The 11,219-nt window shown below is 55.1% G+C and overlaps 1 protein-coding gene and 1 long non-coding RNA gene across 2 annotated transcripts; both read left to right on the top strand.

The window, feature by feature from the left end:
* Positions 1-387: 387 nt before the first annotated feature.
* On the top strand, positions 388-2,554 carry CLPSL2 (colipase like 2). Its single transcript, XM_079781589.1, has 3 exons — positions 388-518; positions 1,222-1,344; positions 2,417-2,554. Exons 1-3 carry the CDS (start codon positions 432-434, stop codon positions 2,510-2,512), a joined length of 306 nt encoding a protein of 101 aa, XP_079637715.1. The 5' UTR covers positions 388-431; the 3' UTR covers positions 2,513-2,554.
* A 2,987-nt stretch (positions 2,555-5,541) lies between these two features.
* LOC307105604 lies at positions 5,542-10,316 on the top strand. The gene is made up of 3 exons (XR_013814037.1): positions 5,542-5,640; positions 9,273-9,395; positions 9,941-10,316. It is a non-coding gene; the product is annotated as an uncharacterized lncRNA (long non-coding RNA).
* The last annotated feature ends 903 nt before the right edge of the window (positions 10,317-11,219 follow it).

The raw sequence follows: 11,219 nt of genomic DNA, 5'->3' as shown, positions 1-11,219 counted from the left end.
GTGTGTGTGTGTGTGTGTGTGAGAGAGAGAGAGAGAGAGAGAGAGAGAGAGAGAGAGAGAATATCAAGAAATCAAGAAGGAAGCGGTTTTCATTTCCGTTTATACGTTTTGCAAATTTTTTCAAAAACAAGTTTCCCGTTACAGCTTTAAGTTTTTATTTGGAAGTGATATACAGGGAGGCCCTGGGCCCCCGAATCTACATAATCAGGCCGGTCCAAGGCGGAACCGGGGCTCCGTCCTCCACGCCTCCCGGGGCTGGAAAGGGCTCCGCGCTGGGCAGCTCGTGACCATTCCCTCCCTCACCCCGGCCTCTGGCGGCCGGTGCCCCGGGCTCCGGCTCCCCCACCTCCAGCCGGTCACCGGGCGCCGGGTCACGTGTGCGGGAAGGAGCTTCGTCCGCGCGGCCGGAGCCCAGCACCGCGCCCACGGCCATGGCCACAGCGCTCGCGCTCCTGGCTGGGGTCCTGCTCCCCTGCGGGGGCGCCCTCCTGCCGTTCAGGCGGCGGCTCTCGTTGAAGGTGAGCCCGGGCCGGGGCGGGCGGGGGCGCCGGCCGTGCGGGGGGAAGCGGCGGCTGGGAGGGACCCGCCGCAGACGGGGCTGGTGGCCGGGCTGGGGGCGGGATGTGTTCCCGGCGGACCCGGCCCGCCTCACCTCCCTGGTGTGGCCAGCGCCCCCCCTCCCAGCCGCCCCCGGGACGTCTCAGCGCTGGGTCCCAGCCTCACCTATGTATGTCTCCCCCTGTCCCCCCTCTATGTCTCCCCCTGTCCCCCCTCTATGTCTCCCCCTGTCCCCCCCTCTATGTCTCCTCCTGTCCCCCCCCCCCCCACCAGCGCCCACTAGGGACGTCTCGGCCCTGGGTCCCAGCCACGCCTCACCTACCTGCTCTATGTCTCCCCTGCCCCCCACTTCTGGGCGCAATGACGCTTTCTCCCCTTTCCCAGCTTTCTCTCTCCCCTGGAGTGTGATCTGGGAGTGTCTGCTCCCCAGCTCAGGACACCCTTTTGGACCCACAGCAATGAGGCCCCGGGGAGAGGAGAGGGAGGCGAGGGAAAAGCTAGACCCCCTCTGAGTGCTGGGGGAGGGGCGCGCTGCGGGGGGGCCCCAGGGAGTGACACCTCAGGGCTTCTCTGCTCCCACCCTGGGCCTTGGCAGGAGCCCTCCCCCGCCCTCCCCCCCTCCCCCGCCGCCGGAGAGCTGGTGACCAGGGACTGTCCCCACAGGTGGATGGAGCTCGGTGCTCCCACCACGCAGAGTGCTCCAGCGACTGCTGCCTCATGGACTTGGACAATGGAGGCGACTTCTGTGCCCCCAAGGGCAGAAAAGCCATGGTGTGCTTGCCCCAGGTGAGGCTCTGGGGTGGAGAAGGGTAAAAGCCCACGTGGCTACACCTGCTTCTTCACCCCTGCTTCGTGTGCCCTTCCTCCTCCTCCCCCTGGCAAACGCCTCCTCGTCCTGCAATGCCTTCTCTCCTTGGAATCCCGCACCCTTGGCCCAGACCCTCAGCAGGGCCCGGGTCTCCCTGGTGGCCATGCGTTGGGCCTGAGTCCGCCGCGCTTGGAGCCCAAGGGCAGATCGGAGCATACTCATCTTTGAACCCCCTACCCCTCAGCTTAGTGCCTGCGCAACGCAGGTGCGCAACCAATGTTTGTTGAATGAATATCTACCGTAACCTCACTGAGGCAGAGTGGGAAAGACATTCTCCCTAGCAAACCCCCCCCTCCCGCCACAGTGACCTCACTCTGGAGAGCAGCCAGGCACCGCAGTGGCAGGGGCACGGCTTTGGAGCTGGCCCTGAGTGCAGATCCTGCTTTCCACCCCGTCTTTGTGGCCTCAGACAGGCCACTTCTGTTCTCTGGCCTTGGTTTCCGCATCTGTAAAATGGGGTTACAGACCTCCCCCACCAGGTTGTTGGGAAGAGTGTGTGCTCCTGGCAGCGACAGCTCAGCTGCGCATGCTGGTTATTAGCTGGTGGAAGCGCGGGGGGGGGGGGGGGGGCGGGGGCAGCGTGCACAGTACATCTTGTTCCTGCTCGCCTCCTCGCCTCCTCTCCTCTGGCCCTGGGCCCAAGCCCTTCCAGGGAGGCTGGGGCAGCTGCATGGTCCTGTCTGGGAGCTGCCAGGCCCCCGCCCTGGCCTGACTCTCTTGAAGGAGTGGCCAGAGGGTCTTTTCATTGTGAGCACTTGATCAACTTATTTCATTTAATCCTCTTAGTAGCCCTAGGAGGTGGGTTACAATTATTAGCTCCTTTGACAGAAGAGGAAACGGAGACAAAGTTGCCTAAGGTCGTGAAGGTATAAGCTGTAGAGCTGACAGGCCCCAGGTCCGACTCACCATGACTTGTGCTCCCCGAGAAGTTTAAACCCCCTTCTTCCCGGAACCTTGGTGACCCCCAACTCTCATACTCACTTCCCACAGACCAAGAGAGCCACCAACATCATATGCCCCTGCCGACTGGGCTTGAGTTGCATACCCAAGGACCCGAGCTGTCCCCGCCGGTGCTCTCTGCTTTAGAGGACGATGCGGGGGACACGGCCATCCTCCTCCCCTCCCTCGGCCAGCGGCCTTGGAGTCCCCATCTTGTTCACAATCCAGCTCCAGACACATTAAAGTCACTCTCCGGCTCTGGCCTCTGTGCATTTCCTGGGAGAGGGAACCTGGTAGCGCTCGCCCCCGTCTGGGGCCCGTGAAAGGGGAGGCTGGAGGCCTGAAAGAGCTTCCCCTGGGGTTTTGCCTGGGAGGAGGCCTGGCGGCCTCAGGGCGGTGCTGGGGAAGGGAATGGGGTGGGATGTGTGGGTGAGAGGCTGTGTCCAGGAGGGGCCCGTGGGATGGAGGGCCGTGTGGAAGGGGCAGAGCTGAAGAATGCGCCTGGAGCGTGGATGCTGAGGTGCCCGTGGATGGCTGTGTGGTAGGAGGGCCTGAGGGGGAGTATGTGAACCCTGTGCAAGGGGGTGAAGGGTGGAGGCCATTGGGAGAGGACTTGTGAGAATGTGCGTGAAGTGTGGATGCGCAAATGCTCGTGCCTGCGGTTGGAAAGGCGCCGAGTGCGCTGATACCGCTGCTATCTCAGGGGTGACCAGTTCCCTTTTATGGATAAAGAAACAGGCTCAGAGAGCTACCTGACTTGTCTGGGGCACCCCATGGGGTATCATCCAGTTCTCTTTCTGCTGCAGTATATCTATAAGTGAAAGAAGGGTGCTTGACCCGGCGTCCAACAAACCGGCAGCTGCCGTGGCTGCAGTTCCGTCTTCAGCTTCACGAAGTTTCCATTGACCCAACACTTGCTAAGTCGTCCCTCAGTGCGAACAGGACCACCAGAAACCGACACCGGATTTCCCTGACAAATATGGTCACGCTGTATTCGCTAGCGGAGCCACTGTCTGTGTTGTACATGGACGTGTACAGCGACACGCAGTGGAATAGAATGGAACCTGTCCCCTGTTGGCAGGATCACCCCAAAGGAATGGAGAGGTCAGTGATCATCCCAGCGGGGGAATAAGGAATTGTCTCAAAACCAACTCATCACTGATGCCGAGCAAAAGCACTTGACATTAAAATATAGCACGATTGAAGAAACCTTCAAAACTCCAAAACAAACAAATGGGTCCAAGTGAGGAGGGAATTCATTGGTGGTCAGAAGTAGAAATGGAAAGGCGGGGCAGGCCTCAAGTCTGGCTGAATCCAGCCACTCCATGGCCTCAGGCTGGTTTTCTCGCCAGTAGCCACATAAGTTCTAGATATCACTAATAAAAACAGCTAGGGTTTATTGACAACTGACGTCCCAGACATTATACAAAGTGTTTTCTAATCTGTATTAACTCACTGTTACAGCAAGGTAATATATAATCATCCTCATTTCACAAACAGGGCGGTAAGGCTCAATAATCCTTCTCAAGGGTTTTCAGTAAGGGTGGGACCAGGATGTGGACCCAGGCCTCTTGCTCTGGAGGGCAGGCTCTTATGCAAAAATCCACCTCACACATGCATATCTCTGTCCCAGGATTCTTAGCAAACACCCTCAGATGGATCCTGATTGGATCGACTTAGTCTGCAAAGGGCGTAAGATAGCAAATGCTCATGCTTCCTAAAAGGGTATGACCTACAAGCAGCATGAACTATGTTCACTTGAGAAAAACTTGTACACATGACTATAGCTAGCTGCAAGGGAGACGGGGAAATGTAGTTTTCGTTTGGGTTTTCACGTGTGCTGCTAAACTAAAGCTTGGGGTTCTGTTATTAGAAGACAAAGGGAGAATCTACAGTGAGAGCAACCTGCCACCACAAAACCCTTTTTTATTTAATAAGCAAGGGGAGCTGGGCTGCCGCGACCCAGAGGTGATGGTACTGATAGGCAGCTCTCACATGGGCTGTGCATGATGGCTTAACCAGAGAACACATAGCTTAAGTCACCCGACCTGGGGAAATAGAGAACAAAGACCCACTTAATGCTACCTGTACCCACAGATGAAGTCTCGGGACAAATAACGAAGCCCCCAAAGCATTCCCATGGTATCACTTGAGGGGGGATGTTAGGCAGAAAGATAACTGCCAGGGCGGGAGGCGGGGAGGGGAAAGAAGAAGAGGGGGAGTTGACCTCACCCACTGAACAAGAAGTCCGCAGTCTTGGAATCTGCCAAGATAAAATCGCCAAATGTTCTTGTAAATTCCGGAAAAAGCTGCAACAATGAAAAAGGGGAACCTTGAAACCTACCAGGGGAAAAGTTATAAAACCCTTGACCCCACAGGCTAAACTAGCTGAATTGCCCGCTTGTGCTCAATGCCAAGTGTATTCATAATAAACCTGCTTGCTGGGCTTCCCTAACGAGTTAGCTTGCTTTGCCTCCGAAATAAATTCACTTGCTTTGCTTCAACACTGCTGTCTGTCACTCATCTGAATTCTTTCTCGGGAGCTGACAAGAGATGAGGAGGGGAGAGTCATATCCGACATGGGCAGCTCTCCAGTAAAAAAAGGTTGTTTATTAGTAACGATATACAACTGAATTGGATGAGAGCATCTTTTGAAACCCCTCTAACTCCAATATCTTCTGATTCTAAAGACGATCACAGCTCCTGTTTATTGGGTGCCTATTCTGTATGACGTGCAATGCCTGCTATTTAAGCCTTGCATCATCCCTGTGATGCACTGCTATTATTTCACATTTTGCAGGTGGGGAAACTGAGGCTCAAAGAAGTTATGAAGTCTGCCCAAGATCGTACAGCCGATAAGCAGTAGATCTGGGGTTGAACCCAGATCTTGCCAGATTCCAAGCACAGAGACTGGACTATTCTGAGGGCAGCAAGAGGAACGCAGCAGCGGTTCTGGGTGCCTCTGTGGTCTAAGAACTTCCACCCCCAGCCCCTTGCTTGTTCCCCCGTCTCTGCGGTCTGCAGCCCACACAGCCTCTCCTGTCAAGGCGGGGCCTGGGCACTCACACCTGCTACCTGCCCTCCAGGCCTGGGTCACATGGCAGTCACATGGCAGTCACATGGCAGATGCCGGGTATTTAGCTGGGCCTTGGAAATGCCACCAACACCTCTGGGCCATGATTCGGAGGCTGCTGCTCCCGGTCCTCCTCCTCCTCTCTGATTTCTTCCTCCTCACCAGCAGCTCAATTTTAAAGACACAGCAAGCTCGAAACTTGGTAAGGAACCCAGAGGATCCAGTCACCTCCTCTGCACCGTCCTAAGATCTATACTGTTTGGGGAGGAGGGGTGGGCACAGAGGCAGGTGCGAGTGGAAGCCGGAAGCGGAAGCGGGGGGCAGTAGGGAGTGTTGGGTGGAGGATGCCGGGGAAAGAAAGGCAGACCCAGGCGCACTGCACTCTCCCCACCCCCAGGCTCACATCTGGTAAGAGACATCCATCCATCCAGCCAGCCATTCATTCATTTACTGAGCACCTATTATATGTAAATTATTTTTCTAGGTGCTGGGGTTAGGGCTGTGGGCGAGGCACCAAAACCATTGCCCTTTAGAGCTAACATTCTTGTGTAGGAGGCAAATAAGTAAAATATTGATACATCTCAGGTGGTAAACACCTGCGGACAAAGAAGGTAAGGAAGGGACTTCAGGAGTGGTGGTGTGAAGAGAGGGTGCAGTTCTAAAGGGGCGCTCGGGTCCAGAGACCTTACCCACCAAGTGAAATTTAAACAAAGACCCAAAGGGAGTGAGTCCTTTCCTAAAGGGAGCGTCCCGGGTGGAGGAAGAGCCAGGACGAAGGTCTGGGGAAGGGACCTCGCCCGCAGATTCAAGGAGGAGTGAGAGGCTGGAAATAATCGGAGACGAGGTCAGAGAGATGGAAGCACAGAGAATTACAGTGTCCGCATTTATTCAGCTGTTTTGCCATCTGCATCTACGAGGGGCTAAGAAATACCACCCTGAATAAGGCAGCCAAAGATCCCTGAGGTTCTAGCAGGGGAGACAACATTTTAAAAAATAAATAAAGAAGGTAATTTCAGACTCACAAATGCTGTGAACCAGGTGACGGGAACTGCTCTCCCCGGGGGTGCAGGAAGGCCTGTCAGCCTGAGGCTGGAGAGGGAGGCAGCCAGGCAGAGCTCACAGGGCAGGGTGTTCTGGGCAGAGGAGCCAGCAGTGCAAATGGCCTGGGGCCAGGCAGGGTGGGGGCATTCAGAGGCCCCGTGGTGGCTACAGGGCGAGTGTGGAGGGGGCAGGAGGCATCCAGAGCTGGCAGCCAGCCTGGAATGAGTGAGCCCGCAGGTCCCAGAGTTTCCCTGTGTCAATGCTCTGGGAAGTCCTTGGAGGTTTTGAAGTATGGAAATGGTGTGATGGGATTATTTTTTGAAAAAAAGATTCTGCTAGCTGTTCTGAGAAGGACTGATGGCCAGAGAGGGGGGCGGGGGGAAGGGGAGATGAGAGTGTCGGGTGGAGGTGGGGGACTGGGGTGGGTTACTGGCAGGAATGGAATCAGGAAGACCAGGAAGAGGCTATTGCCAATCCAGTCCTCCTTTCCTGCTTTATTCTCTCTCTCTCTCTCTCTCTCTCTCTCTCTCTCTCTCTCTCTCTCTCTCTCTCTGTCTCTCTCTTTCTTTCTCTCTCTTAAAACATCTTTCATTGATTTTTAGAGAGAGAGGAAGGGAGAGGGAGAGACAGAAACATCTCTGTGAAGATCGGCTGCCTCTTGCATGCCCTTCACGGGGGACCAAGCCCCAAACCCGGGCATGTGCCCTGACTGGGAATCAAAGCGCAGCCCCTCAGCGCACAGGACAAACCCAACCAGCTGAGCCACACTGGCCAGGGTGCTGGCTTTTCTTTACAGCACTTACCCATACACAATTGATATGATTATATGTGTGTAATATGTCGGAGTTGTTATTTATAACACCTAACGTATGTATGTTAAGTAAAAACACATACAGTCGGGCTCGTGGCCAGCAGTCCCAAAGGGCACACCCACCGGACCTCATCGCTGTGGGTTAGTGCTGCCTGTTTTTAAGCTTCATATAATGGAATCACGCAGTGTGTTCTTTGTTGTTTGTTTAAATCTAGCTATTTTTGCTCAGCGTTCTGTCTGTGACCCACCTATTTCACTTATGTAGTTGTGATATTTCTTATCCAGAGCTGGGTCCGTCCAATAGTGTAACTAGTCACTCGCAGTTTCTTAAATGAAAGGTAAACAAAATTTAAAATCCAGTTTCTGCCCTAGCTGATTTGGCTCACTGGACAGAGCATCGGCCTGCGGACTGAAGGGTCCTGGGTTAGATTCATTTCGGGTTGTGGGATCTATCCCCAGTAGGGGGCGTGCAGGAGACAGCCGATCAATGATTCTCTCTCATCATTGATGTTTCTATCTCTCTCTCTTCCTCTTTGAAGTCAATCAATATATATATATATATATATATATATATATATATATATATATATATATAATTTAATAAAATAAAATTCAGGCCCTAACCGGTTTGGCTCAGTGGATAGAGCATCAGCCTGCGGACTCAAGGGTCCCAGGTTCGATTCTGGTCAGGGGCATGTACCTTGGTTGCGGGCACATCCCCAGTAGGGAGTGTGCAGGAGGCAGCTGATCGATGTTTCTCTCTCATCGATGTTTCTAACTCTCTATCACTCTCCCTTCCTCTCTGTAAAAAATAAATAAAATATATTAAAATAAAATAAAATAAAAATAAAATTCAGTTCCTCAGTCACACTAGCCTGAATCACACCTCTTCAGTGTTGGACAGCCACCTGCGGCTGTGAGTGCCCGTGGGACAGGGCCGAGAGCACGTGTCCTCACTGTGGGACGTTCTGTCAGACTGCTTGCTGCTGCTCCAGGGGGCGGGCATTTGTTTTGTTCCCAGCGGCATCCCAGTGCCGGGAGCAGGGCCTGCACACAGTAGGTGCTCAGCATTTGCTGGTTGAATGACTATTGAAATCATTGGACAGAGAGGCGCTGGGTGACAGAGGGGCGCTGGGTGACAGAGAGGCGATGGGTGACAGAGGGGCGATGGGTGACAGAGGGGCGATGGGTGACAGAGGGGCGATGGGTGACAGAGAGGCGATGGGTGACAGAGGGGCGATGGGTGACAGAGAGGCGATGGGTGACAGAGAGGCGATGGGTGACAGAGGGGCGATGGGTGACGGAGGGGCGATGGGTGACAGAGGGGCGATGGGTGACGGAGGGGCGATGGGTGACAGAGGGGCGATGGGTGACAGAGGGGCGATGGGTGACAGAGGTGATGGGTGACAGAGGGGCGATGGGTGACAGAGGCGATGGGTGACAGAGGGGCGATGGGTGACGGAGGGGCGATGGGTGACGGAGGGGCGCTGGGTGACGGAGGGGCGCTGGGTGACAGAGGGGCGATGGGTGACGGAGGGGCGATGGGTGACAGAGGGGCGATGGGTGACAGAGGGGCGATGGTGACAGAGGGGCGATGGGTGACGGCGATAGGTAATACAATGCTGGAAGCCCCAGCACTGGGGGCCATTGATCTGTGTGTGTGTTGGGGGAGAGGCAGGTGACGCCCCAGTTCAGGTGAAAAGGTAGGTGAGAGTTTGCAGAAGGCCCTGCAGGAGCAGAGACAGAAGGTGGGACGGCCTGGTGTGCTGCAGGAGAAGCTACTTCGGGGACACTGAGCAAACCTGGAAACGCTGTTACAGCCCCTCTGGGCACAAGCCCCGTCCTGCCAGCGCTCTTTCCCCTCCTACCCTCTGCGGTCCCAGCCTGGTGGCAGTGGGTGTGTGTGTGTGGGGGGGGAGCAGCTGGGAGAAGGCCCCAGCGGGGGGCGGGCTGAGAAGAGCCAGAGGGTCCTCTTCCAACAGAACGCCGGGGAGGTCTGCATCCAGAGCAACAAGTGCAAGAGCAAGTGCTGCCGGCGGGACCCCTACAACTGCGAGTCGCACTGCTCCGACACGGGGGCTGAGGGCAGCCTGTGCCACACGCAGGTGGGTGACGCACGGCGTTGGGGGTGGGGGGGACGCACCGAAACGGAGAGCCTGGCGGACCCAGAGCCCAGGGGAAGGTGGGAGTGCTCTGCTGTGCTGACTCTCCAGCCGCCCGGGGCCTGAGGGAGCCAGGACAGACCCAAGGTCCCCACCAAGAGGCGTGGCGATGCTTCCCTCTAACATGGGTTCTTGTTCGCAAGGCCCATCTCAGCAAACCCTGAAAGTAGCTCTGTAATTGGGCACAGCTAGATGGTCTGACCCTAACCACGGTGCTACTCTGCCTCAGACCCCACCCCCCCACACACACACACAGCCCCAGGAGTTATGCTGTAGCCCCAGGTGTTCCTGGCTGGATTTTGCCCAAGAATAGGAGGGCACTGAGCAATCCTAGGGGCCAGCATGGAGGAGGCAGCCAGAGGCACAGACCCTCTGCTGTGTGCAAGCAAATGCGACCCAGAGCTGGGCTGGGGTGGAAATGGGAGCTGCCTCTCAGAACTGAGGGCAGAGCAGCAGCCAAGGTCAAGGTCAAATCTTGCCTTTCCCAGACGTTCCTCGGCCTGTATAATGAGTGTCCCTGCCAGCCGGACCTGACTTGTGTATTTTCGAAGAATGAGAAATCCTTTAGAATTACCTACGGCCACTGTAAGAAAATGGTAAAAAAGAAGCCAATTAAGAAAAGTATTTTCTAATGTGCCCTCTTCCGTGTCTCCTGCCCCTCCTCCTCTACCCACTCCAGGTCTACCCAGAACTGTGTGTTCCTGCCCCTGCCCCCAGCCTCCACCAACAGGGAGGGGCAGGGAGGGAGGGGGATAGTGCTCCATCATTGAAATAAAGAGTTTCCAATATCTGTTGCCTTGACCCTAGCCTGCTTGGCTCAGTGGATGGAGCACCGGCCTGTGGACTAAAGGGTTCCAGGTTCAATTCCAGTCAAGGGCACATGCCTGGGTTGTGGGCTCAATCCCAGTAGGGGGTGTGCAGGAGGCAGCCGATCAATGATTCTCTCTCATCATTGGTGTTTCCATCTCTCTCTCTCCCTCTCCCTTTCTCTCTGAAATCAATAAAAAATTAAAAAAAAAATTTGTTGCCTTGGAGGTGGGGGCTGGGGAATAAGTTCCTGGGGCAGCGGGGCGGTGGGAGGAAATGGGGGAGGACACAGGAAGGGGTTCTCTTGGGCTTGGGGTTTTGACCAAAGTTTGCAGCCACCAAGCCAGTGCCAACAGGAACCCTCCCTCTGGGTTGTGGGAAAAGGAGAAGCTTCAGTCAGATATGCTAGTAGTTCGCAAAACCAGGAGAGGCAGCCTTCAAAGGAAACCCAAAGTGCGCTTTGCTGAAACAAAAGGGGAGGCCTGCTTTTACAAAGCTCCCACCCCCGTCCCTGATTGGCCTATTTCTATGCAAAGGAGGAAACCAAAATGGTACAGTCTTATTAATCCAAATAGCACTGTCTTCATTGGTCAGACTCATGCATTCTGATTGGTCATTATGGAGATGCTCTGATTGGTCAGTAAAAATGCAAATGAGGATGTTGGATGTGACAGGTCTCACCCATTGGTTGAAAGACGATTCCAGGAACTCCTTTATAAGGGTTGGCTCAGCAGGCAGGAACACGGTGCGGAAAGCTGGCAGTTCGGTCTGTGGCTTCTCCTGAGGTGCAGAGTCGGTGAGAAGCCCCTGTCAGCAATGGCTGCTACACTCTGATTATGAATTTTTGCCTAATTAACTACAAGGAGTCCTTCTTGACAGGTATATTCCTTCTTGGGGTCAGCAGAGTCTTCCCCTGTTGAATAAAAGTCCTTCAGAGCAGACTTGAGTTCCCCTTCCCAG

Source organism: Cnephaeus nilssonii (genome assembly GCF_951640355.1).
Source record: "Cnephaeus nilssonii genome assembly, chromosome: 9".
In the NCBI taxonomy this organism is placed as follows: Eukaryota; Metazoa; Chordata; class Mammalia; order Chiroptera; family Vespertilionidae; genus Cnephaeus; species Cnephaeus nilssonii.
The sequence above is the reverse complement of the archived record's forward strand: the minus strand, read 5'-3'. Positions and strand labels throughout refer to the sequence as shown.

Coding starts and splice junctions, on each gene's coding strand:
- CLPSL2 (XM_079781589.1), top strand. CDS start 432: ATGGCCACAGCGCTCGCGCTCCTGGCTGGGGTCCTGCTCCCCTGCGGG. Junction 519..1,221: donor GGCGGCGGCTCTCGTTGAAG/GTGAGCCCGGGC, acceptor CTGTCCCCACAG/GTGGATGGAGCTCGGTGCTC. Junction 1,345..2,416: donor CCATGGTGTGCTTGCCCCAG/GTGAGGCTCTGG, acceptor CACTTCCCACAG/ACCAAGAGAGCCACCAACAT.